This window comes from Ranitomeya imitator, chromosome 3 (assembly GCF_032444005.1).
Source record: "Ranitomeya imitator isolate aRanImi1 chromosome 3, aRanImi1.pri, whole genome shotgun sequence".
NCBI classification, from domain to species: Eukaryota; Metazoa; Chordata; class Amphibia; order Anura; family Dendrobatidae; genus Ranitomeya; species Ranitomeya imitator.
The window spans coordinates 806,950,752-806,978,563 of NC_091284.1; the positions used below are offsets into that span (position 1 = coordinate 806,950,752).

Below are 27,812 nucleotides of genomic sequence, written 5' to 3' on the forward strand. Positions count from 1 at the left end.
TGTAAGCGCACATAGATCAGGGCAGGTCCCGGCCGGCTGATTGACAGCTCATGTCTGCGCACATAGATCAGGGCAGCTCCCGGCCGGCTGATTGACAGCACATGTCAGCGCACATAGATCAGGGCAGGTCCCGGCCGGCTGATTGACAGCTCATGTCTGCGCACATAGATCAGGGCAGCTCCTGGCCGGCTGATTGACAGCTCATGTCTGAACACATAGATCAGGGCAGCTCCCGGCCGGCTGATTGACAGCTCATGTCTGCGCACATAGATCAGGGCAGCTCCCGGCCGGCTGATTGACAGCTCATGTCTGAACACATAGATCAGGGCAGCTCCCGGCTGGCTGATTGACAGCTCATGTCTGAACACATAGATCAGGGCAGCTCCCGGCCGGCTGATTGACAGCACATGTCTGCGCACATAGATCAGGGCAGCTCCCGGCCGGCTGATTGACAGCTCATGTCTGAACAGATAGATCAGGGCAGCTCCCGGCCGGCTGATTGACAGCACATGTCTGCGCACATAGATCAGGGCAGCTCCCGGCCGGCTGATTGACAGCACATGTCTGCGCACATAGATCAGGGCAGCTCCCGGCTGGCTGATTGACAGCTCATGTCTGCGCACATTGATCAGGGCAGCTCCCGGCCGGCTGATTGACATCTCATATCTGTGCACATAGATCAGGGCAGCTCCCGGCCGGCTGATTGACAGCTCATGTCTGCGCACATAGATCAGGGCAGCTCCCAGCCGGCTGATTGACATCTCATATCTGTGCACATAGATCAGGGCAGCTCCCGGCCGGCTGATTGACAGCTCATGTCTGTGCACATTGATCAGGGCAGCTCCTGGCTGGCTGATTGACATCTCATATCTGCGCACATAGATCAGGGCAGCTCCTGGCCGGCTGATTGACAGCTCATGTCTGTGCACATAGATCAGGGCAGCTCCTGGCCGGCTGATTGACATCTCATATCTGTGCACATAGATCAGGGCAGCTCCTGGCCGGCTGATTGACAGCTCATGTCTGAGCACATTGATCAGGGCAGCTCCTGGCTGGCTGATTGACATCTCATATCTGCGCACATAGATCAGGGCAGCTCCTGGCCGGCTGATTGACAGCTCATGTCTGTGCACATAGATCAGGGCAGCTCCCGGCCGGCTGATTGACAGCTCATGTCTGTGCACATAGATCAGGGCAGCTCCCGGCCGGCTGATTGACATCTCATATCTGCGCACATAGATCAGGGCAGCTCCTGGCCGGCTGATTGACAGCTCATGTCTGTGCACATAGATCAGGGCAGCTCCTGGCCGGCTGATTGACATCTCATATCTGTGCACATAGATCAGGGCAGCTCCCGGCCGGCTGATTGACAGGTCATGTCTGAGCACATTGATCAGGGCAGCTCCTGGCTGGCTGATTGACATCTCATCTGCGCACATAGATCAGGGCAGCTCCCGGCCGGCTGATTGACAGCTCATGTCTGCGCACATAGATCAGGGCAGCTCCTGGCCGGCTGATTGACATCTCATATCTGTGCACATAGATCAGGGCAGCTCCCGGCCGGCTGATTGACAGCTCATGTCTGTGCACATAGATCAGGGCAGCTCCCGGCCGGCTGATTGACATCTCATATCTGCGCACATAGATCAGGGCAGCTCCTGGCCGGCTGATTGACAGCTCATGTCTGTGCACATAGATCAGGGCAGCTCCTGGCCGGCTGATTGACATCTCATATCTGTGCACATAGATCAGGGCAGCTCCCGGCCGGCTGATTGACAGGTCATGTCTGAGCACATTGATCAGGGCAGCTCCTGGCTGGCTGATTGACATCTCATATCTGCGCACATAGATCAGGGCAGCTCCTGGCCGGCTGATTGACATCTCATATCTGTGCACATAGATCAGGGCAGCTCCCGGCCGGCTGATTGACAGGTCATGTCTGAGCACATTGATCAGGGCAGCTCCTGGCTGGCTGATTGACATCTCATATCTGCGCACATAGATCAGGGCAGCTCCTGGCCGGCTGATTGACATCTCATATCTGTGCACATAGATCAGGGCAGCTCCCGGCCGGCTGATTGACAGGTCATGTCTGAGCACATTGATCAGGGCAGCTCCTGGCTGGCTGATTGACATCTCATATCTGCGCACATAGATCAGGGCAGCTCCTGGCCGGCTGATTGACAGCTCATGTCTGCGCACATAGATCAGGGCAGCTCCCGGCCGGCTGATTGACAGCTCATGTCTGCGCACATTGATCAGGGCAGCTCCTGGCCGGCTGATTGACAGCTCATGTCTGCGTACATTGATCAGGGCAGCTCCCGGCCGGCTGATTGACAGCTCATATCTGCGTACATTGATCAGGGCAGCTCCCGGCCGGCTGATTGACAGCTCATGTCTGCGTACATTGATCAGGGCAGCTCCCGGCCGGCTGATTGACAGCTCATGTCTGCGCACATAGATCAGGGCAGCTCCCGGCCGGCTGATTGACATCTCATATCTGCGCACATAGATCAGGGCAGCTCCTGGCCGGCTGATTGACATCTCATATCTGCGCACATAGATCAGGGCAGCTCCTGGCCGGCTGATTGACAGCTCATGTCTGCGCACATTGATCAGGGCAGCTCCCGGCCGGCTGATTGACAGCTCATGTCTGCGCACATTGATCAGGGCAGCTCCTGGCCGGCTGATTGACAGCTCATGTCTGCGCACATAGATCAGGGCAGCTCCTGGCCGGCTGATTGACAGCTCATGTCTGCGCACATTGATCAGGGCAGCTCCTGGCCGGCTGATTGACAGCTCATGTCTGCGCACATAGATCAGGGCAGCTCCCGGCCGGCTCAAGACAAATGAATCCAATGAAGAGAATTAGATTCTACCTCAAACAGAAGCAGAAGGATCCCATTGACTTATATGGGATCCTTCTGGTTTCCATTTGTCCTTAGACCAAGACTCTTTTTTTTTTTTTTTTTTTTTGTCGCACTGTTAGTTAATTGGCAGGAGGTCATTTAATAACCTGTTTACACGGGCAGATTTGCTTCTCGAATGTGCAGGATAATAGATAGTTTGGTGCACATTGGCTGCCATTGCTCTCGGCAGCACATACTGTTTACACAGGACGATGTGCTGCTGAAAATGTGTTTTTTTTTTTTTTTTTTTTGGTGCAAACGAAAAGATCATTTCACCCGACACTTTGTACGGACTCCTGCCGTTCGCCCGACGCTGGCAGAGGCTTCATGTATTTCTGTCTTTCTCTACAGACATTCGCAGGAGCGCAGAGTAATGAAGAGGTTTGTCAGTACCACAGCGGGGTGCCCATCTTCCATGAAGGGTATGTAGGAAAGTAAGACTTTATCATCACGCAAACTGGGCTGAACCTGTAAATGTACTTCTGTCTGTCTTCGTGTGCTGGATTTTTGCCAATTTTGCAAAAAAATACATTTTGATTTTGTGTCACCATAGAACAGTTAGCAGGTCATTTCTACATCAAAGCGAACACCGTGGGGGGGAAATGGTTAAAAGAAAAGCAGTAACATGTTCCACCCCACTCGCTATTTATTTTGCTCTTCAGTCATTTGATGTTCTCTTGTCCCGCATGAAAGAAAACCAAACCTTAGGCTGTGTGCACACGTTGCGGTTTTTTTGCTATAAAAACGCATACATATGGATCCTATCATTTATCATTTTTTTCGTGAAAAAAACACATCGCGGTAAAAAAAATGCATGTACATTAATTTTGCGTTTTTTTCCCCCCGCTATATAATGCATTGGGAAAGCTCCGGAAAAAACTTGCAAAAAAAAAAGCCATGAGGTTTTGTTGCAGAAAAAATCCGGTTTTCTTCAGGAATTTCCTGCAAGAAATTCTTACGTGTGCACACACCCTTAATCTTGCAGAAAAATTTAAAGAAAAAAAGTTCTGACTCTCGGAAGGCGAGGAGGAAAAAAACAAATGGCTGCATCTCTCAAACAGGTTCTAATAATCATTTTTATTTATATGGCGCCAACATATTCCGCAGCACTTTACAGTTACAGGGAACCCGTGGCCACCACCTTTTCACAAATGATCACACTGTCTCCTGACTCAAAAATACCATTGGCTTCGGTCCGGTGCTGTATATAAATGAGGCTGGAGCGGTTTTTGGGCGGACAAAAGGAACAGCGGAAGGTTTTTTTTGTGTCCAGCGAAAAAAACAGGACAGCGCCTGATCCGGTGTCGTCCAACTTTTCCTGTAATGGAAGCCTATGGCACCAGAATCCGTCAGTGATGGATTCTTTTTTTTTTTTTCACTAATTTCGCCGGATTATGCCTGACAGCCAAAAACGGATGTGTGAAAGAGGCCATACAGTGAGCTGCTGGAGGGTCCGAATTATGCTGGGGCACACACAATGGCCTGAGAATTTGAGGGGCCATTTGCAGGCGTAGCAGGTCCTTCACAAGGAGTGCTGGGGCTTACCTCTATAATTTCCATACATTCCAGCATGGGTATGGATATGAATTGCCTTTTAATTAAAAAAAAAAAAAAAACCCAATTCAGGGTATTCTCATTGGTGCAAAACCCCTTCGCGAGTATAGCTCCTGCATAGGAGGGTGCAGCAAAAGTTATGATGAGTTGTTAGAACTTTTTTTTTTTTTTAAAGGAATCGGTCATCTAATGTATGACCATCCTGGCTTCTCCCAGTCCCCGTGTACACAATAGGTAGAGATCAGTCAGTCTGGGGATGTGAGACGAGGAGACGTCACTTTGGGCTGACGAGCATAGTCCTTGGCCGGCCTTGCTTAGTTTGTTCTCTCCTATACCCAGCTTCAATAACGCAGCCAGACTTCTTCATCGGAAGACAAGTTCCCTCGAGTTTGTATTATAAGTGTCCATGTGCCCCGTTCACCCATTTTAACTTTTTTTTTTTCTTTTTTCTTTTTTTTTTTTTTTTTTTTTTAAATTTAGGATGAAATATTGGAGCTGCTGTAAAAAGAAAACCTCCGACTTCAATACGTTTTTGTCCCAGGAAGGATGTTTTAAGGGAACACATTTATGGATGAAGAAAGATGACGTAAGTGTAAAGTTACTCTCCTCAACATTTGAAGTGGTGACACCAAGAAGGAAAAGTGGTGGAATTATGGAAGTCACAGGATGGATAGATAGGAGAATGATAACAAATCTGGAAACAAGTTTTTCAAAACATCAATTTATTCAGCCTAGAGTATGAGCTGCGTGCAGAGATCCTCGCACTTTCATGGCTTGGCTGCTGCTATCGACCTTTTTTTTTTATCCTCTGCATTTACATGGCTGGGCTGCTGTCAACCATTTTTTTCATCACCTGCAGATCACTTACATGTCTCGAGCCTGTGATTTCTATCATTCCACCACTTTTCCTTGGGATTTTCAATGTTGAGGAGTGTGTATAGGAAAACTGTTCTGTCTTTGATCTATCATATAGCGGATTGTGTGATTGTGTATTGCAGGGTAAGAAGGTGGTTCCCTGCAGACACGACTGGCACCAGACCGGCAGCGGAGTCACCATCTCCATCTATGCGAAGAACTCCATTCCAGACCTGAGCCACGTAGAGGCCAATAGCACGATGGTAAGTGTGGACCCATGGTCCTGTCAGGCGGCAGGGCTTCATAGGAGACCCGTAGATGTAGAATAGACTGCGGCACTAAAGTCCCCTCTTTAAAATATGTACAAAAAAAAAAAATTAAAGAAAATTGAAGTCTCTTCTCTTCTTTTCCCAAAATATAAATGGTGAAAATCGTAAAAAAAAACAATTTAGTATCTTGTATGTAATTGTCCATGCTAGTAAAATTATACAAAAAAATATGTATCCCATACAGTAAACTCAGAAGCAAGAAAACAAAAATGAAAAGGCAGAATTATAATTCACAGTATATACTCGACTATAAGCTGAGGCAACTAATTTTGCCACGGAAAACTTTATTGACTCGAGTATAAGCCGGGTATGTATTGTCACCTCATCCCTATCCCAGTATGTGTGGTTCCCCCCATCCTGTCCTGCTCTGTGTGGCTCCCCCTGTTGTATGAATGGCTCCCCCGGTCCCCTCGTTGTATGCATGGCTCCCCCCGGTCCCATCCTTGTATGTATGGCTCCCCCGGTCCCATCCTTGTATGTATGGCTCCCCCGGTCCCATCCTTGTATGTATGGCTCCCCCGGTCCCATCCTTGTATGTATGGCTCCCCCGGTCCCATCCTTGTATGTACGGCTCCCCCGGTCCCATCCTTGTATGTATGGCTCCCCCGGTCCCATCCTTGTATGTATGGCTCCCCCGGTCCCATCCTTGTATGTTTGGCTCCCCCGGTCCCATCCTTGTATGTATGGCTCCCCCGGTCCCATCCTTGTATGTATGGCTCCCCCGGTCCCATCCTTGTATGTATGGCTCCCCCGGTCCCATCCTTGTATGTATGGCTCCCCCGGTCCCATCCTTGTATGTATGGCTCCCCCGGTCCCATCCTTGTATGTATGGCTCCCCCGGTCCCATCCTTGTATGTATGGCTCCCCCGGTCCCATCCTTGTATGTATGGCTCCCCCGGTCCCATCCTTGTATGTATGGCTCCCCCGGTCCCATTCTTGTATGTATGGCTCCCCCGGTCCCATCCTTGTATGTATGGCTCCCCCGATCCCATCCTTGTATGTATGGCTCCCCTGGTCCCATCCTTGTATGTATGGCTCCCCCGGTCCCATCCTTGTATGTATGGCTCCCCCGATCCCATCCTTGTATGTATGGCTCCCCCGGTCCCATTCTTGTATGTATGGCTCCCCCGGTCCCATCCTTGTATGTATGGCTCCCCCGATCCCATCCTTGTATGTATGGCTCCCCTGGTCCCATCCTCGCGAATGCAGGGCTCTCCCGGTCCCATCCTCGCGAATGCAGGGCTCTCCCGGTCCCATCCTCGCGAATGCAGGGCTCCCCCGGTCACATCCTCGCGAATGCAGGGCTCCCCCGGTCCCATCCTCGTATGCAGGGCTTCCCCAGTCCCATCCTTGTATGCAGACCCCCCCCGTCATATTCGCCCTCCTCGCTCCGTCGCCGAACGTCCCTGCATCTCCGTTGTCCCGGCATCGGCTCTTCCTGTGCTGAGCGGTCACATGGTACTGCTCATTATAATGAATATGCGCTCCAAGCCTTCGAGAGTGGAGTCACGTCCATGTTCATGACCTTAATGAGCGGTACCATGTGACCGCTCAGCACTGGAAGAGCCGGTGCCGGGACAGAGATGCAGTGACGGAGGGGGTGAGTATTGATGTCTTCTGGAAGCCTGCAGCTGTCACTGTGCTACAGCTGCCGGCTCCCCCTCCCCCCGACGACTTTATGGACCATGACTTTTGTATAAGCCGAGGGGGGCGATTTCAGCACAAAAAAATGTCTCAGCTTATACATGATAATTCAAATATGTTAATTTAAAAAAAAATGCAAAATTGAATGAAAAATACAAGCCCTCCTACAATGCTATTAACAAAAAAATTTCCTCTTGGCAAGGAAGAATAAAAAATCCCTCTTTCTTTCTCACTTCATTGGGGGACACAGGTAACCATGGGTGTATACTGCTGTCGCTAGGAGGCTGACACTATGCAAATAAAGAAAAATAGCTCCTCCCCGGCAGTATACACCCTCCGACAGGCACCAGGCAGCTCAGTTTTTGCTCAGTGTCTGTAGGAGGCGGACCTGGATCTAAGACCAGATACACATTTCATTCAGGGATTGTGTGTGCTTATTAATCTTTTTCCCTTTCGTGTCAGATACACTTCTGGGGGTTACAGGGTGCAGTTCTTCTCGCCCTGATTCCCCGCATTAAGCGACTGAGAGCGCAGTGTGGTATCGCCCACATCGCACCCTCTCGGATCCGCTGGGGAGGACTTTGTTTCATGTCACCCTGGGGTGTTCATGTTTACTTCCGGTGGCCAGTCCTTGCCTTTTTCCCCCCCTCATCCCTCTCCTCAGAGTGGGCTGAGAGGAAGACAGTGGTCACCTGCGGTGACCTCCCCCTTTTTAAGGGGTTGACGCCGTCTTCTCCGACGGTTGATATTGCGCGGGAAGGAGGACAACATCTCCCAGGACCCTTTCTGCCATCAAGGGATCCTGATGCGATCCTCATCTTCAGGTAGGAAGATCTTCAAGCAACAGCAGCTCCCCCCCCCCTCCTTCCCAGTCCCTGCATCGTCGCAATCTCCATGCAGGGGCACTTAACCTTATTATCCAACAGCACTCGCCGCTGCACGGGTGCTCCGTTACTGGGCAAGGGGGCTCGGGGGCCATCGGGCGCTCTTTTATTTAAATCTCGCGCCTCTTTCGTCGCAGCGGGCTTTTTCCACCCGAGCCCCTTCCCTTCTTCTTCCTCGTCCGCAGCTTTGGACACACCTTGCTTGCAGCCCAGCGCTGGTATTGGCCGCGCTCCGGCGGGCCACACCCCCCTTCTCCCTGACGGCCTATCGGGCGCTTGGTTTCTCTTCAGCGGCCACGCCCCCACTGTTTGGCGCGTTCTCTGCACAAGCAGACGCTCGCAGCCTGCGCTTTGCCGGCCAGCTACCTCCTGTGCATCGCGCACGCTGTAAAGTGTCTCAGTCCCTGGTTCAGGTACTAGAACGTATTCCACTGCTGACTACTGCCACGAACGCTTCTCACAGCGATTCGCTCGCACCTGTCCAAGACCCTCACAGGGGCAGACTTGAGAAAAGAACCAGAAAGCGTTTTCTGTCTAGTTCTTCATCCACTTCTCCGGATCCAACTGCGTCAGCCGGAATAGCGCTCTCTACCAGTTCCCCCTCTTCGCAGGCGGACGTCGGGTCAGATTTATCCTCTGTTGGATTCTGGCTCAGATGCAGATCAGACTTCCGCATCGCAGGATATGGTTGACAGCCTTATCTCAGCCAGTATTCAAACGCCTGAGCTTAAGGAGGAAGAGGCAGCTTCTCAGGACATCTCTGTTTCTTTCAAACGGATGAAGCGTCCTTAGAGTTTTTCACAATCATAAGGAATTTGATAACACTATGTCTAGACACTGGGAACACCCTGGTAAACGTTTTCCAGGGAGGAAACGTTTACACATTTTATACCCGTTTGCTGCAGACCTTGTTAGCAAAAGGTCCGAATCTTCTAAGGTAGATCCACCTGTGTCTAGATTATCCTCCCAGACAGTGCTGTCCATTCCTGACGCGGCGTCTCTTAAGGACCCCACAGATAGAAAAATTGAGGCTCTAACCAAATCAGCTTTTGAAGCTTCTGGTATTTCTCTCTGCCCCAATTTCGCCTCTACCTGGGTGCTGAAAGCGGTGTCGGCCTGGGCCAAAACCCTACAAAGAGGCTTAGTAGCTTCGGCTCCCGCACAGGAACTAGCGGATTTAGCAGATCAGATTTCACTGGCTGGAAAGTACCTTCTGAATGCTTGTCTGGATGCGGCTGTTTGCTCTGCAAGGACAAACAGCAATATTGTCGCCATTCGCCGTGTCCTTTGGCTAAAGGCATGGAACGCAGATCCCGCTTCCAAAAAATCCCTCACAGGTTTGCCTTTCCTGGGATCCAGGCTCTTTGGAGCGCAGCTAGACCAAATGATCTCGGACGCCACAGGCGGTAAGAGCACTTCTCTTCCGCAATCTAAGCCTAGGCGTCCCTTCAATAGAAAGGGACCCCATTCCTTTCTCCCCTTTCACTCCTTCACCTATTCAGCTGGTGCCTCTCAGCATGACCAGTCTTCCACTCAAAGGGACCGAGGGAAGCCTTCTTTCAGGCCTACCCCTCAATGGAGAGCTAAAGGCTGCTCCTCCCACTCTTCCAGTTCTCGTGACCACAGATTTTCTTCCAAATGATGGGTCACCCCCACCTGGAAATCTTTCCAGGGTGGGAGGCAGGCTTCTGTTCACAGAGCCTTAGTTATCGGTGGTCGACGACGCCTGGGTCTGGGAGATTGTCATATCAGGTTACAAAATAGAATTTTCGTCTCCCCCAGGTAGACATTTTTTCCTCTACCGCCCACCCAAACAGCCCTCCCATGTCCCAGGGCTTTTTCAGACGGTCGATTCCCTTCTCACTTCAGGGGTAATCATCCCAGTACCTTCCAACCAGCGGTTTTCTGGTTTTTACTCAAATCTATTTTTGTAGTTCCGAAAAAAGACGGCTCTCTTCGCCCGATTTTGGACCTCAAACGGTTGAACCGCCATCTCCGGATTCGGCACTTCAAGATGGAGTCCTTGCGCTCGGTGATCACCTCCATGGAACCGCGTGAATTTCTGTGCTCTGTGGACATTCGGGATGCGTATCTGCATATTCCGATTTGTGTTCAGCATCAGAGGTTCCTTCGCCTCGCGATCCAGGACCAACATTTCCAATTCACGGCTCTTCCTTTCGGCTTGGTGTCCGCCCCCAGAGTCTTTACGAAGGTAATGGCGGCGGTCATGGACATCCTTCGGTTGAAGGGGATTAAGAGAATCCCCTTCAATCTCGACAATCTCCTCGTAAAGGGTCTGTCTTGCCGCGACTGCGGTCACAGTCTCCAGATCACTCTGGACACGTTAACCCGCCTCGGTTGGATAATCAACGAACAAAAGTCCACCTTGATTCCGACCCCGCGTCTAGCATGCCTGGGCATGGAATTCGACACCATTCAAGCTCAGGTCTTCCTCCCAAGGAAGAAATTCCTCTCTTCGGAGGGGCATCAATGCCCTAAAGCGTCCTACCCCTCTACCTCTAAGGCTCGGCATGAGGGTTCTGGGCAAGATGGTCGCTTCCATGGTAGCGGCGGTCCCTTATGCTCAGTTCCACTCTCGCCCTCTCCAGCTGGCCCTTCTGTCAGTTTGGGACAGGAATCCATGCTCCTTAGACCGCCCACTTCGCCTCCCTCTCGATGTGAGACAGTTTCTCACTTGGACGCTATCCACTTCCATTCTGTGCGGGAGATCATTTCTCCCCCTCCACTGGCAGGTCATCACCACCGATGCCTGTCTCCAGGGGTGGGATGCTGTCTTTCTCCACCTCAAAGCCCATGGGTGCTGGACTGCTCAAGGGGCACGCCTCCCGATCAATCTCTTGGTAATCAGGGTTATTTTTCTAGCCCTCCTCTGCTGGCAGCGTTTTCCGTAGTCGGACAGTCGTAAGCTGTGGCTTACATAAACCATCAGGGAGGGACTCGCAACAAGCAAGTCATATGGAGGTGGCAAAAAATTCTGCGGTGGGCAAAGAACCACGTTCCCTTCATATCACCTGTCCACATCCCAGGGTAGACAATTAGGAAGCTGACTTTCTCAGCCGTCAGGGGCTCATGTCAGGCTAGTGGGCTCTTCTCCCCGCTGTCTTCAACCAGATTTGCCAAAGGTGGGGTGTGCCGGACGTCAACCTAATGGCTCCCGAGCAAACCACAAGGTTCCCCAGTACTTATCCAGATCCCGGGATCCGAGGGCCGTCGGCTGCGACGCTCTCGTGATCTCGTGGGCCCAGTTTCAGATGCCTTACCTGTTTCTTCCCTTACTTCCAAGGGTCGTAAAGATGATAAAGTCAGAGGGGGTTCCCGTTCTCTTAGTAGCTCCTGGTACGCGGAGCTAGTGATCAAAGCCATCCACAACCTGTCCCCTCCCTATATCTCTGAACTAATCTCCCAATATCTTCCCTCACGTAATCTCCGATCCTCCCAAGACCTCCTACTCTCCTCCACACTTATTCGTTCCTCACACAACCGCCTCCAAGATTTCTCCCGAATATCCCCCATCCTCTGGAATTCCACACGTCCGACTATCAACCACCCTCGGCTCCTTCAGACGGAACCTGAAAACCCATCTCTTCAAGAAAGCCTACAGCCTGCAATAACCATTCTGCCGCCTCATCATCGCCAGAGCCACCGCCTCGCCATCGCCAGAGCCGCCGCCTCGCCCCTACCTTCTGTCTCTTCCCCGCTATCCCATAGAATGTAAGTCCGCGGGGGGCGTGACCGGATGTGGAGCTGAGCGGACGTGCGAGGCTCGAGCTCCCTAACCACCAGCTATCATAAGCGGCCCAAAGCACAGTGAGGTGACCGGAGGAGGTCAGATCTGAAGATAAGATAAGCCAGGCGGTGGTGCACTCCAGGAATGAAGCGAGGGAGAAGGAGGGGGCAGGCGCCCAGCAGGGTCCAGGTCTTTGAAGCGATGGGTAGTTGGATCCAAGATGGCGACCGCAACTCTCACCACGCGGCCGCCGGCAGCAGCAGGAGTGATGGCAGTGTGAAGCAAAGGTCAGAGCTGCACAGTGAATCACTCCACCAGCCCCAAACTCCCAGCAAAACTGAAAGATCCCTGAGCACACAGAGCTATTCACCAACGCTGCAGTCCCTGCTTTTCCCCCCTGCTAGGAATGCTGAAGGTTCAGAGCCTGAAGATTTACAGCCACTAAACACAGCCCTGACCGTCTCCTCAGACTCTCCTATTACAGACTCCAATTCTGCCCCTGTCACTGTAGCCACACTCAAATCCCTGCTGGGAGACCTGAAGCAAGCCAGTCATACTGATATCACAACGGCTTTCACTGAGCTACATAAAGAAATAACGCAGATTGGCGACAGAACCTCACACATAGAGGGGAAACTGGAGGAATATACTACGGCGCACAACCAACTAGTAGACGCGCATAATGAAGCGGACGAAGAAATCATGGCCCTAAAACTGAAGCTTGCAGACCTAGAAGACCGATCCAGGCGCAATAACCTACGTTTCAGAGGAATCCCTGAGAGTGTGTCAGCGGATACACTAAAGGAGTTTCTAATGGACTTCTTCACAATTCTGGTGCCGTCAGCAGAACAGAGGGACCTGCTGATTGACAGGGCACATCGGATCCCCAAACCAAAGTCTGCTCCCAGCTCCGCACCGCGAGACGTGATAGCCAGGCTGCACTTCTACCATTTCAAGGAGGCAGTGACCAAGTCAGCGTCAGCAAAGCAAGAACTTCCAGAAAGATTCCGGAACATTCTGGTGTTCACCGACTTGTCTGCGACAACCCTGAACAGGAGGCGAGAATTCTCATCCGCAACCAAGATTCTACGGGACAACAGTATTGTCTACAAGTGGGGATATCCAGTAAAGCTCATCGTGACGAAAAACGGAACTTCACACGTCCTTGCGTCTCCCAGAGAGGCCATGACCCTGCTCCAGGAATGGTCCCTGACATCAGTGGATGAAGATACCAGCTCCCCACTAAAGAAAAGACCCCCGACACTGAACAAAGAATGGACCTGATTCTCACGCAAGTACTCTGTTACCATATGTATCCCCTGTGTGCCTATGCCAGGACACCACACTGTTATTTTTTTTTTTGCCTGGCTGGCAGGTTGAAGGGGCATGAGAATATTGCTTTCGTTTTTTCTATTCTCTCCCCCCTTTAATACTGGATAGGAACGACTATCCAGTTGGTTCACATAGAACCGGACTCTGAGTTGTACAAGTTGTACTTGTTCTGGTTGTTGTTAATTACTTTAACCCCTTTGTTTCCCTTATTATTATCCTGTATCTGGTGACTGATTGAATTTTTTTTTCTTTTTTGTAACTGATGGTATTTCAAATATCTAGCATTAATGTGAAAGGCCTAAACAGCCCTTTCAAGAGATCGTTATTATGGAAAGAAGCCCAGGCACTCAAAGCGGACATACTATGTGTCCAAGAAACTCATTTAAATCGCGACGATACACATAGACTACAACATAAAAATCACCCCCATATCTATGTGTCATATGCGGCGAAAAAGAAGAGAGGGGTAGCGATTGCAATAAAAGACACTGTAGCGTTCCAGCTTGTTGATAGCGTTCTGGATGATGAAGGCAGATATGTAATATTGATATGTAGTATCAATAACAAGGTGTATACAATTGCATCTATATATGCACCCAATACAGGTCAAATCACTTTTATTAAAGACCTCATAACTAAATTATCCAAAATAAAACAAGGATCCCTGCTAATCTGTGGAGATTTTAACCTCGTCCCGATCCCCAACATAGACAAATCTTGGTGCTCAAAGAAAAAGTCCCAATCCCATGTGTTGTCCCAGTGTCTTATATCAGAAGAATTGTATGACACGTGGAGGGTCCTTCATGCTTCTGAAAGGGATTATACATATTACTCCCACCCACATAAAGTATATTCAAGAATAGATCTAATAGTAGTGGATAAATGGCTCCTACAAAATATACAATCAGCAAAAATTGGGAACATAACCTGGTCGGACCACGCTCCTGTAACATGCCAAATTAAAGAGACGTACAATAATTTAACTTATTCTCCGTGGAGAATTAATAACTTCTTAATAGCCTCAGATAATATTAAATCCCAACTTAACGACCTTCTCCAGGAATTTTTTGATATCAATAGTACCCCTGACATATCCCCGACCACAGTGTGGTGCGCCCACAAGGCCTATATAAGAGGGCGGCTAATACAGATAGCAGCGCAACACAAAAAATTGAGAATGCGACAAATAGAAGAGCTCAATAAAAATATAGCAACAATGGAAAACATCCATAAACATAGCCCATCACCCACGGTATATAGGAAACTACAAAAGGCAAGATACGAACTATATCAGCTATTCCAATATAAATATGAGCATAATTTGAGGAGGAATAAAGCTAAATATTATTGGCAGGGGAATAAGGCGAGTAAAATACTTGCCAATAAGATTAAAGCGAGATTAACAAAGCAAAAAATAGCTCACATACAAGATGATCAAAAGAACAAAATATACAACCCTAAAGAAATTGCGAATACTTTCGCAAGATATTACTCCTCACTCTATAATCTCAAGACCGATAACCTTATCCCACAACCCAACGCTGAGCTAATTAATAATTTCCTGAATAGCATATCTTTACCCCAAATCCCAGAGGATAAATTGATGGCAATAAATCAACCTATAAGCCAAAAAGAAATCCAACAAACCATTCAGGCAACAAAAAATAATAAATCCCCAGGACCGGATGGTATAACTAATGAATACTTGAAGTTATTCAACCAAATATTGTCCCCACATCTATTATTAGTCTTCCAAAATATATTTGAAACAGGCAAAATACGAGAAGAAATGTTACAAGCGACTATAGTCCCTCTTCCCAAGCCAGGAAAAACTCCCGATCATCCAAGTAATTTCAGGCCAATATCCCTTCTAAATACTGACCTCAAGCTGTACTCAAAAATCCTAGCAAATAGACTCTCCGATGTAATCCCTTCCCTGGTGCACAGAGACCAGGTTGGATTTATCAAATCTAGACAGACATTGGACGGCACCAGACGAATGATTGACCTCATCCATGTGGCGGGGAGCGACCGGACGCCTTCTCTGCTCCTATCCCTGGACGCGGAGAAGGCGTTCGATCGGGTGCATTGGGGATACCTGTTTGAGGTTCTGGCCAGATTCGGATTTGCGGGTAATATTGCTAAAGCAATCACTCTGCTATATTCTCACCCATCAGCATCGGTTTCTGTCTCTGGAATGATGTCGGACAGGTTTACTATTACTAACGGGACGAGACAGGGGTGTCCGCTATCACCCCTTATATTCGCTTTGGTGATTGAGCCTCTAGCGCAGAAAATTAGATCACACTCGATGATATCAGGAATTCAGGTGAATAAAACGGAACACAAAATAGGCTTATTTGCTGACGACATCATTCTAGCGTTAACAAACCCGACAGAATCATTACCGGCAGCAATGCAAGTAATCGATTCATATACTAAAATATCATATTATAAGCTGAATGTGTCTAAATGCCAGGTATTAAACCTGACCCCTCTCAGAAAACACCCCAAAAGCTTTGAGAATAAGTACCCTTTTAAGTGGGAAAATGACCACATTGAGTATTTAGGTATTCGGCTGACACTCTTGGCAGATAAAATGCTATCACTGAATTATGAGTCTCTAAGGAAGAAAATCCAAACTGACATGTTACGCATGAAGAAACACGAACTATCATGGCTGGGCAGGATTGCATCGGTAAAAATGTTCATTCTCCCACAAATACTGTATTTGTTCCGCAATCTCCCCATCATATTCCCAATGAAAATATTAAAAGAGATTCAAGCAATGATTTTAAAATACATTTGGCAAGAGAGAAAACCCAGAGTCCAAGCGGACACGCTTTACATCCCTATGAGTAAGGGTGGCCTGGGGTGCCCCTCAGTGGTCCGGTACTACAGGGCCGCATTATTCGAACAGTTACGATTCATGTGGAATAATGATGATGATCGGCACTGGATAGCAATTGAAAAACATTTGATGAGAACCTCCAATGTCTCAGCTTTTTACCATGCACATCAAACTAAAGTCCCTAATGGAAACCTAAAAATGTCCCCAACAATAGACGCGGCTCTGGAGCTATGGAGTGTGTTGACTAATAAATTAGGCCTTATACAAACCGCATTCCTCAAAGCTCCCATAGATACACTGGAACATTGTATCCCGGACCTCAAACTTAAAAATTGGAATTTACCCAAAACCACCTCAATTGGGAACTTGTATGAGGGGGAGGAATTAATTACTTTTACATCATTGAGAGATAAATACAATGTTCCTCAAAGGGATTTTTACAAATATTTGCAGATCCGGCATTTCCTAACTGAAAGGAAAAAACAGATGCCTGCACCGCCATCTAAACTTTACTCTATGCTGATGAACCCGACATCACAGATTAGAGCGCTGTCCACAAGCTACGACTGTATGTTGGAGAATACTCTACCCTCTCTAACTACATACCTGCAAAAGTGGGAAAAAGACCTAAACTGCACATTCACACCGGATCAGTGGAGGGCATCCTTCTTAGTTATTGGAAGCCAATCTAAATGTACTAACCACATAGAAAACGCCAGGAAATTGTTATATCGGTGGTATTTCACTCCCAGTAGATTGTCCAGGATGTTCTGCAGTTCCCCAGACACGTGCTGGAGGTGTGGAGACCCCTGTGCAGACATGTTACATATATGGTGGAGTTGTGACAGAATTAGACGTCTGTGGGCAGCCATAGATCATCTGATGTCCCAGATTTGTGGTATACAGGTGAATCTTAATGCACAGCAGGCGTTACTCGCTATTGATTTGGACTCGTTTCCCTATGAGTTCCGGACAGTGATTGTACATATTATTGTAGCAACAAGACTCAAAATTGCTAGTTACTGGAAAAACTCCAGGTGCCCCTCACTGCCCGAGGTCGTATCACTGATCAACGAAAATTGCCTATCAGAAAAAATAATCGCTACATCTAATAATAATATAGCTCAATTTCAGAAAAAATGGAACAATTGGTTATCTTTCCGTTTAAATACCGTTCTTAAATGACTTTGCAGATTCGCATATAGAGAATGTGATTGGATAGTTATTGTAATGTCACCATTTCCCCTATCCTCTTCCCTTCCCTAATCCCCATAACGTTGTGTTAATTATTAAGAATTTAATGTCAATAAGATGTAATGCTTGACACAATTTGTAAATAAAAATTTATGTTTAAAAAAAAGAATGTAAGTCCGCAAGGACAGGGTCCTCTCCCCTCTGTACCAGTCTGTCAATGTAAACCTGCTTACTGTAATCGATATCTATAACCCTGTATGTAACTCCTTTCTCCTGTACAGCACCACGGAATTAATGGTGCTATATAAATAAATAAAAATAATAATGTTATCGAACATACCGTGGAGACTCCCAGACTGTCCGGATCTTCTATCGCAGGGTCCCCTCTTCCACCCAAGTTCCCGGTCTCTGAATTTAATGGTATGGCCGTTGAGGCCGCGATCCTGAAGGACGCAGGTTTTTCTCAACGTGTCATACAAACCATGATAAGAGCACGTTAAAGGGTCAGGTTTCTGCCTTGTCAATTCTCTTTGCAGGTTTGCAAGGCCGCAACTTGGTCGTCCATCCACACCTTTGTGAAATTCTACAAGGTGCACACTCAGGCTTCTGCGGATGCAGGCCTGGGTAGGAAGATACTGCAGGCGACAGTTTCGCACCGGCCGACCTAGTTCTCTATTCTTATTATCCCGCCCTGGGGACTGCTTTTGGACGTCTCACGGTTACCTGTGTCCCTCAATGAAGCAAAAAGAAAGAGGGATTTTTGGTTCTTACCGTAAAATCTTTCTTGGAGCCTTCATTGAGGGACACAGCACCCTCCCTTTATGTTGTACCGTGTTGGCCAATGTGCCGTTGTTGTGGGTTGGTTAAGTTGTTTATACTTGTTCCTACTACTGCTTTTGCACCAACTGAGTTGCCTGGTGCCTGTCGGAGGGTGTATACTGCCGGGGACGAGTTATTTTTCTTCATTTGCATAGTGTCAGCCTCCTAGCAATAGCAGCATACACCCATGGTTACCTGTGTCCCCCAATGAAGGCTCCAAGAAAGAGATTTTACGGTAAGAACCAAAAATTCCTCTTTTCCAAGGGGCTTTTAAGGAGAGTCACTTGAATGCCAGATACTCGTCATCCCTTCCTCATTGCTGGGATGTGACCACTGAGATCCACAACTTTCCTGAGACCTGGGACTCTGAAGAGACCTGTGTGAATGGAGCTGAGGTCAATCATGCGTACTGCTGCTTTATTCATTCATTTATTCATTCATTCATGATGAGACCAGCAGAGACAGTAGAGCGCAGCCCCCGGGTGGTCTTCGGCACTCTCATAAGTATAAATGGGGCAGCAGTGGGCACGATCGACCATCGATCCATTCACACAGGGCTGACACCACAGTCAGGTGCCCAGTGGGACATTATTCACCTGGTGCAGAAGTTAGGGGCGCTGCCCAACCTTTTTTTATATCCAATATTTAATACGGGTGGTAGAGCAGGAGCTGAGCTGTCCTGGGCCAGTATAACGGCTCCTTCAGGGCAGCAGCGGACATTTGTATTAGACTCCTTACCAAGTGATATGAAGGCAACACCCCTATAAATGAAAATAAAGAGGCGAATTCGGAGTTAATAATACATGACAAGGAGCATCTAGTCAGCAGCCTATGCCCCTCATCTGTTATTGGAGTTGTCACATTTCTCTCCGCAGGTTAATATCCAGATCATCTTTGACGGTGAGAAGGAGTTTCAGCAGAACCTGCAGTTGTGGGGGGTGAGTACTACGGGGCGCGTACCATTCATTATGGGGGTCAGACCCCCCCATTGTGATGTTTCTTTAGGTGATGTCTGTGAGAGGACAGGACTGATAGGTTTTAGCATGTCACATACTCGAAAACAGGAAAAAAATTCCAAGTGCGGTGAAATTGCAAAAAAACTGCAATCTCACACTTGTTTTTTGTTTGGCTTTTTTGCTAGGTTCACTAAATGCTAAAACTAACCTGCCATTATGATTCTCCAGGTCATTACGAGTTCATAGACACCAAACATGTCTAGGTTATTTCTCATCTAAGTGGTGAAAAAAAAATCCAAACTTTGCTAAAAAAAAAAAAAATGCTGCCATTTTCTGAAACCTGTAGCGTCTCCATTTTTCGTGATCTGAGGTCAGGTGAGGGCTTATGTTTTGCGTGCCGAGCTGACATTTTTAATAATACCACGTTTGTTCAGATAAGTTCTTTTGATCACCTCTTAATGCATTTTAATGCAATGTCGCGGTGACCAAAAACACGTAATTCTGGCATTTCAAATTTTTTCTCGCTACGCCAATTAATGATCAGGTTAATCTTTTTTTTTTTTTTTTATTGATCGGGCGATTGTGAGCACGGCGATACCAAATGTGTGTAGGTTTGATTTTTTTTTTTTTTTTTGTTTTGTTTTTTTATTATTATAGTTTTATTTTGAATGGGGCGAAAGGGGGGTGATTTAAACATTTATATATTTTTAAAACTATTTTTCTTTAAAAGTTTTGGCATTCTTCAATAGCCTCCATGGGAGAATAGAAGCTGCCAGAACTCGATCGCCTTTGCTACATACAGGCGATGTTCAGATCGCTCCTATGTAGCAGAATTACTGGATTGCTATGTGCGCCGTCCACAGGGTGGCGCTCACAGCGATCCGGCATCAACAACCATAGATGTCTCAAGGAGACCTCTGGTTGTTATGCCGATGACCCCCGATCACGTGACAGGGGTCAGCGGTGCATGTATTTCCAGCCCAATGGCCAGAAGTGCGCGTTAAATGCCGCTGTCACAGTTTGACAGCGGCATTTAACTAGTTAAGAGGTGCGGGTGGATCGCAATTTCGCCCGCGCCTATTGCGGGCACATGTCGGCTGTATAAACACACTGACATGTCACCGCCGGAGCCCACATCAAAGCTGGGTTAATGCCATTGGACATACTATCCCGTCTAATGGCAGTAAGGGGTTAAAAGCAGAGTCCATCCTGTCTGAACTAGAGGACCTAATGTTTTGGGTTTTTGATGCATAAAAAGTTGCTGCATGTGCTTAATGTCTCACCTGACAGCACCCAGTATATGTATGATGGGCACAAAATATATATCTGTAGAACACTAAAGATGGAAGATAAACAAAATGTAAAAAAAATGAAACTTTTTTTTTTTTTTTTAAATCCCCACGTTTTTCTTTTATCTTCTTCCTTCTTCTGTCTGCTATATAATGGAGTAATATATAAATATCTCTCTGTGTCCCAGGACTCCTCACTGTCATTTGTGAGGCTGTAACACAAGCAGCTGCAGCAGGAGCCTCCCCCCTCTGCCCTGACTGCAATAGATCTCATAAAGGGTCTGATTCTTTACTGCATTTGGGGGTTTTCTTTTTGTTTTTTTCTTTTGCTAGATTTGGTGTTTTTTAACTTGTTTTTCATTTGTTTTTTACACCCTTATTTTCCATTTTCATTTAAGTTTTTTTTTTCTTTTTGTATATGTTCACCTGTTTTTGTTGTTTTTTGTTTTCAAGATGTTTGTGGCCAATTCATTAATTGAGACTTTTTATAAAGCTGCAATTTTTTTTCTCACCAATGTGCTCCAGTTGTCATTCATCCCAAAGTGTTTTTTTTTTTTTTCAGACATTTTAGAAGAACATGCAACTTTTTGCTCTGACCAGGTGCAAAAAGGGTAAAAGCTTAAAAATGAAGAGCATTTTTCTGTGCACAATTTCATGAGCCACTTGCAACATATTGAAGAATTTGGTATTAAAAAAACATCAACGACTATCAAAAAGCAAAAAAAAAAGGAACTTCACCCCTTTCTGACATCAGGCATAATAGTACACCCACATCTGAATCCCTCCCTTTGATGTGGGCTCTGGCGCTGAGCCCGCACCTTTCCGGCACATGTCAGCTGTTTTGAACAGCTGACATGTGCCTCTAACAGCCGCAGGTGGAATCGTAACCCACCTGCAGCTGTTAACTAGTTAAATACTAGTTAACTAGATAAATACCCCTGACATTCTCTGACAGAGGCAGTTAGCTCGCGCTTCCGGGAGGAGCACCGGAAATCACGCCCATTAGTGACCCTGTCACGTGATCACGGGTCACCGATGGGTTGGCTCGAGGACAACCCGAGGTCTCCTTGAGACCTCTATGGTTTTCATAGCCAGATTGCTATGAGCGCCACCCGGTGGTCGGCGCTCATAGCATGTGAGTATTTCTGCACCACACAGGCGATCTGGTCATCTCCTGCATGATGTAGCCGAGCCGATTGGATTATGGCAGCTTCTAGTCTCCCTTGGAGACTATTGAAGAATATCGAAAGTTTAAAAAAAAAAAAAAAATTTAAATATAAAATAAAATATATAAAAGTACAAATCACCCCCCCCCCTTTTGCCCCATTCAAAATAAAATAATGAAAATATCAAATATACACATATCGCCCAATCTATCAATATAAAAAAATAATTAACCTGATCGCTAAATGGCGTAACGAGAAAAATAACTGGGATTTCACTTTTTTTTGCAAATTCACCGCACTTGGATTTTTTTTTTCCCATTTTCCATTACACGATATGTTGTCTTTCAAAAGTACAACTCTTCCCGCAAACAACAAGCCCTCACCTGGCCGTGTTGACAGAAAACTAAAAAAAATTATGGCTCTGGGAAGAAGGGGAGCACAAAATGAAAAAGCAAAAACAAAACTACCTCTGGTCGTTAAGGGGTTAAAGAGGGGGGGAAAAATAAACAGCAAATGATGAATCAGGCCCAGGTCCTGTCCAGATTTTTCCTGTGTGTGCGGCTATAAGACAACTGCCTGCAGCAGGAGCCTCCCCCCTCTGCTCTGTTTGCAGCGGGACACATAGATTAATTCCTGTCCCGATTATAAATAATTCTAGATATTTTTCTACGGTTTCTTGTGCGTCTCCTGTCACTAATAAGTCTGTTATTTTTATTTCCAGGTTATCGATGTGCAAAAAAGTTACGTGAACCTAATGGCAACCAAAGTGGAGGTGTTCATGAGAAAGGCGGAGCCGATGACGTGGGCCAGGCTGGATCTACCGCAGCCCGCGCCTCCACAGCAGAACAGCACGGAGGCCCAGGATTGACCCCGCCCGGGGGACGGGAGGTCCTGCCCTGTAGTATCAGTCATGTCAAGGGATCGGTTCCCAAAATGAACACACGTTCCACATAGCCCGTTTATATTAGCTGGTTCGGTCCAGCATGAAAGCCTTCCATCCCATGTGACCAAAAATACGACGCACGTCCCGCCAGATTCCCAATTTGATAGGTCGTAACGGTCCAATGCTCCTCTTTTTCCTTTGCAGCAGTTACCCAAACTGGAGACTGAAGGATTGGAAATTGGTCCTTGAAACAGCGCCACTCTTGTCTGTGGGTTGTGTCAGGTACTGCAACCGCACTGTATTCATTTGAGCTGCCAGACCCAATACCTGGACACCCCCATTAATCTATTGCCGTTGACGATGCCACTTGTGCTGCGTTCCATGGAGCGGATCACATGTATTTACGCCAATATATGGAATTACCGACCTCCACTGCTAGACTACAGAACATACACAGTACCTACAAGCTCTTTTTTTTTTTATATTTGAGCTTGTAAACACTTGCTCTGAAGCTAGCCTGGATCACTGGAGCAATCAGTTTCCTTCTAATTTGCGGCCAGCTTCAGCACAGTCGGTGGTCGGTCTCCTAGACAACAAGCTGTAACAAGTGTTAATATCTGAAGAACGGCTGCAAATTTTAAGAAGCAGAAATGTGCAAAATTGCTAGTTCTTACAAGAACTATCCGTCAATGTCCATCTATGAAAATAAGAACTAGGAGATGACAACAGTCTTTGTAGAAGTCGTGTAAGCTCGCTGCCTCGATCATTTTATAGATCCACCATCTTTATTTAGGACGACTTCTGCTCCACTCTGACTTGCTCTTTCACTTTCAGCCATATCGACAAGATTTAGGTTGAGTCCCCATTAACGCGCCATCACCGCTCTCTGAATTTGCGGAATCTTGGCGCTCCCGGTTTTCACTGATCGATCACATTGTGGCGTGAGGGCGTCTGCTGAGGGGCGTTTGTTTGTTTCTCTTCCCCCTTTTTGATCCATTGCATAACCATTAATGATGAGCGCGATAGAGCACACCCAAGATACTCTTATTAGCACATGAGCATGCTCAGATAACACCTTATCCAAGCATGCTCGCTCACGACTAATAATCATGACAGTCAGGACGCCGACATTATGGTTGAGATCTTCTGCGTGGTGACAGAATACTAGAAGATCTGCGGCCGCTTTATTGTACATTTCAGTCCTGGAAAAGTGCCACAAAAACTCTAGAACGGCTGGAGGGAATTATTCCCGAATTCCTTAACGTTTTTCAGTTCTGTTCAGCCACACTGAACTTTGTATAAAGCTATATTTGTTACTTTTAAAGAACCTGTCACTTGCCATAAGTATGTTTTTTCTCGAGATAAAAGCCGCTGTTCTTCTGAATCCGGTGATGATTTTCTTTTGTTCCTGCTCCTCTCCATTCCTGAGATATGACCCCTTTATGAAGTATCCCCCTAGAGAAGAGTTGTGGACCACGCCCTCTTGGATAACAAGCTTAGATTTACATACACTATCGTTCAAAAGTTTAGGGTCACACAGACAATTTTGTACTTTCAATGAAAACTCATACTTTTATTAATCAAATGAGTTGCCAAATGAATTGAAAATCTAGTCCAGACAATGACGAGGTTCGAAAAAAAGATTTTTATTTGAAATAATGATTTTCTCCTTCCAGGGTATGTGCACACGTTCAGGATTTTGCGCGTTTTTTCGCTATAAAAAACGCATACATTATGCGTCCTATCACTTAGAATGCATTCCGCATTTTTTGTGCACATGTTGCATTTTTTTCTGCAAAAAAAAAACGCATTCCGGAAAAAGAAGCAACATGTTCATTATTTTTGCGGACTTCCCATTGTTTTGGAGTGTCTGGGGAAAAAACGCATAAAATCCGCAAAAAAAAAAAAACCGCATGCAGAATTCCCGCGGAAAACCTCAGGTTTATCTCAGGAAAATTCTGCATGCATTCCGGACATGTGCACGTACCCTCCTGCTTTGCTTTTGTCACAGAATGCTCCATTTGCAGCAATTCCAGCATTGCAGACCTTTGGCATTCTAGCAGTTAATTTGCTGAGGTAATCTGGAGACGTTTCCCCCCATGCTTCCAGAAGCCCCTCCCACAAGTTGGTTTGGCTTGATGGACATTTTTGCACCATACGGTCAAGCTGCTCCCACAACAGCTCAATGGGGCTGAGATCTGGTGACTGCGCTGGCCGCTCCATTACAGATAGAATACCAGCTGCCGGCTTCTTCCCTAAATAGTTCTTGCATAATTTGGAGGTGTGCTTTGGGTCATTGTCCTGTTGTAGGATTGTAGGATGAAATTGGCTCCAATCAAGCGCTGTCCACAGGGTATGGCATGGCGTTGCAAAATGGAGTGATAGCCTTCCTTATTCAATATCCCTTTTACCTTGTACAAATCTCCCACTTCACCAGCACGAAAGCAACCTCAGACCATCACATTACCTCCACCATGCTTGACAGATGGCGTCACACACTCTTCCAGCATCTTATCAGTTGTTCTGCGTCTCACAAATGTTCTTCTGTGTGATCCAAACACTTCAAACTCGGATTCGTCTGTCCATAACACTTTTTTCCAATCTTCCTCTGTCCTATGGCTGTGTTCTTTTGCCCATATTAATCTTTTCCTTTTATTAGCCAGTCTCAGATATGGCTTTTTCTTTGCCACTCTGCCCTGAAGGCCAGCATCCCGGAGTCTCCTCTTCATTGTAGACGTTGACACTGGCGTTTTGCGTGTACTATTTAATGAAGCTGCCAGTTGAGGACTTGTGAGACGTCGATTTCTCAAACTACAGACTCTAATGTACTTGTCTTGTTGCTCAGTTGTGCAGCGCGGCCTCCCACTTCTCTTTCTACTCTGGTTAGAGCCTTGTTTGTGCTCTCCTCTGAAGGGAGTAGTACACACCGTTGTAGGAAATATTCAGTTTCTTGGCAATTTCTCGCATGGAAAAGCCTTCATTTCTAAGAACAAGAAGGGACTGTCGAGTTTCACATGAAAGTTCTTTTCTTTCTGGCCATTTTGAGAGTTTAATGGAACCAACAAATGTAATGCTCCAGATTCTCAACTACCTCAAAGGAAGGTCAGGTTTATAGGTTCTCTAATCAGCCAAACTGGTTTCAGCTGTGCTAATATACTTGCACGAGGGTTTTCATAAGTACCATCACAACAGTGGAGTGATGGTTGTTGGAAATGGGCATCTATACACCTATGAAGATATTGCATTACAAACCAGACGCTTGCAGCTAGAATAGTCATTTACCACATTAACAGTGTATAGAGTGTATTTCTGAACCAATTAATGTTAGCTTCATTGGAAAAAACTGCTTTTCTTTGAAAAATAAGGACACTTCTAAGTGACCCTAAACTTTTGAACGGTAGTGTACAGGGACAAAAGGAGCCAGATCTCAGGAACAGAGAGGCACAGGGACAAAAGAAACGCAACTCCGGAGTCAGGAGAACAGCGGCATTTACACCAAAAATATTAATGACAAGTGACGAGTCATCGCTAATATGTTGTATATATTTTCTATTTTTATATTGTGCCGTATATCGCCTGATCGTCGTTTTAGAGGTTGTGGAATAGCCGGCTGTGTTCACTAGATGTGAGATCTAGTAAAGTGATGGTGATCCCCATGTTATCGAGTACCCTCTGCTAGACCTTCATGCCTTGTGACTGGCCGTGTCATTGTAGGCTCATACAAGGTGTATGATTCCTCTTTATAGGGATGTTCCTCTGCATAAAAGTGGCGAGATCACTAATATAAACAGTCTGCGTACATCCGGACCCCATAATCCTGAAAATGATGGGGTCCCATTCCGGTATATGGAGCGATGCTGCAGTTGCCAGCACAGTAGGGAGAACCGCTGTGCAGAATGGGAGGTAGCGCTATTCCCGGGGCGGAAGTCCTGCTCTTCTCAGGATTGGATAATATCTCAGATGTAATAATTACGTATCCTGTTTAAGATGGGTGCAGCCCTTTAAAGTCTTTGCATTCTCTGAAGGGCGCACTCTGGCCGCCGTATAACTCTGATGTTGATCGCAATGCTCGGACTGGCCGGCGGCTCTCCTGTGCCAAGCATGGCAGCATGTATTTCTCTGCAGCCATCACGCTCCGGTCGAGAGAGCCACCGGTCAGACCGAGCATTGCGATCCTACGCCTTCTGACTCTCCCCTTAAACTAATGGTTCTGAAACCTGCTGTACCTCTATTAATCCTCTGGAAAATATAGGACCGAATTGACAATTGGATGTTAGCATTGCAGATTTTAAGGCCCGATTGTTGCATTTGTGCCTTTTTGTGTTTCATTTGCACCAGTTTTGTTTTTTTTTTAAGTCTTATGTTTGCCTTTTTTTTTTTCCTATTTATTTTATTTTCCAGATGTTTTTCAGTTGATTCGTTAATTGTACATTTTTAAAAATTTGCAAGATTTTCCTAAAAATGTACCTCCATCCCCTCCAGAAGTGTTTTTTCTTTTAGTATATGGCTGCTACATTTGCTCTAAAAAATTGTTGCAAAAAGGTTAGAGTTCTTGATTTTTGCATAAAGTTCATGAGCCACATTTTAAAAGAATTTTGGCCTAAAAAAAAAAAAAACGAATGAATACCACAAGACGAAAAAAAAAAAGAAAAGGGACCTAAAAAAAACCAGAAAATACGTTAATAGCCTCAAAGAATAAAGTTAAACCATAAAGTAGAAATTAAATGATTGTAAGAGAACTCGCTATGGAGAGAAAGGTGGAAAGGACTTTTCACAATTTTACCTTGTTTTGCTGAAATTTGTACATAAATTCAGTGTTGAATCAGGGCCTAAATGACATTTTCTGCTCTGCTACGTCTGCTGGAAAAACTGAGGACAAGTCAACAATCATTAGATTTTCTTAAGGGGCCGACCTCTCACTGGCCTTTTTGGACTGGATGTGGGGTCACCAGTGACTTGGGAAAGAAATGTGTTTTTTTTTTTTTGTTTTTTTTTTATACATTGGCTGTAAATTATTGATCTGGCTGCTCCGTCATATGTTTTGAGTAGGAATGATGTTTTATTAAGAACCAATTCCATATACTGCTCCTCGCAAAACATAATAAAGATGTGGATTTACTCGACGACTCTTTATTTTCATTTTTCCTGTACTGCTGTCTGATCATGTATTTATTTCAGTGTTGTAATACCAGACTTGGCCATTAGGCAAGATTGGTGCTGGTTCCATTATTAGTGTATCATCAAGATGCCAACTACAAAACTTAAAATTTTTATTGAAGTGGTATTCTCAAGTTTTTCTCTTGAGCACCTCACAGCTCTGCAGTCTCCTACCATGTCTTTGTTGGTGGGCTGGAGACAGGAGCTCCTTGAGTGACAGTTCTGTTCAGGATCTTCAACCT

At 46.4% G+C, this 27,812-nt stretch overlaps 1 protein-coding gene across 1 annotated transcript in view; it reads left to right on the forward strand.

Moving 5' to 3' along the window:
* Window positions 1-27,536, forward strand: part of CHORDC1 (cysteine and histidine rich domain containing 1) — a 50,323-nt gene extending 22,787 nt beyond the window's left edge. The window contains exons 7-11 of the mRNA XM_069759243.1: window positions 3,261-3,331; window positions 4,944-5,049; window positions 5,462-5,581; window positions 18,995-19,057; window positions 22,252-27,536. Coding sequence (XP_069615344.1) covers window positions 3,261-3,331; window positions 4,944-5,049; window positions 5,462-5,581; window positions 18,995-19,057; window positions 22,252-22,398 — 507 coding nt within the window. The 3' untranslated portion in view covers window positions 22,399-27,536. The remainder of the gene's footprint in view (window positions 1-3,260; window positions 3,332-4,943; window positions 5,050-5,461; window positions 5,582-18,994; window positions 19,058-22,251) is intronic.
* The last annotated feature ends 276 nt before the right edge of the window (window positions 27,537-27,812 follow it).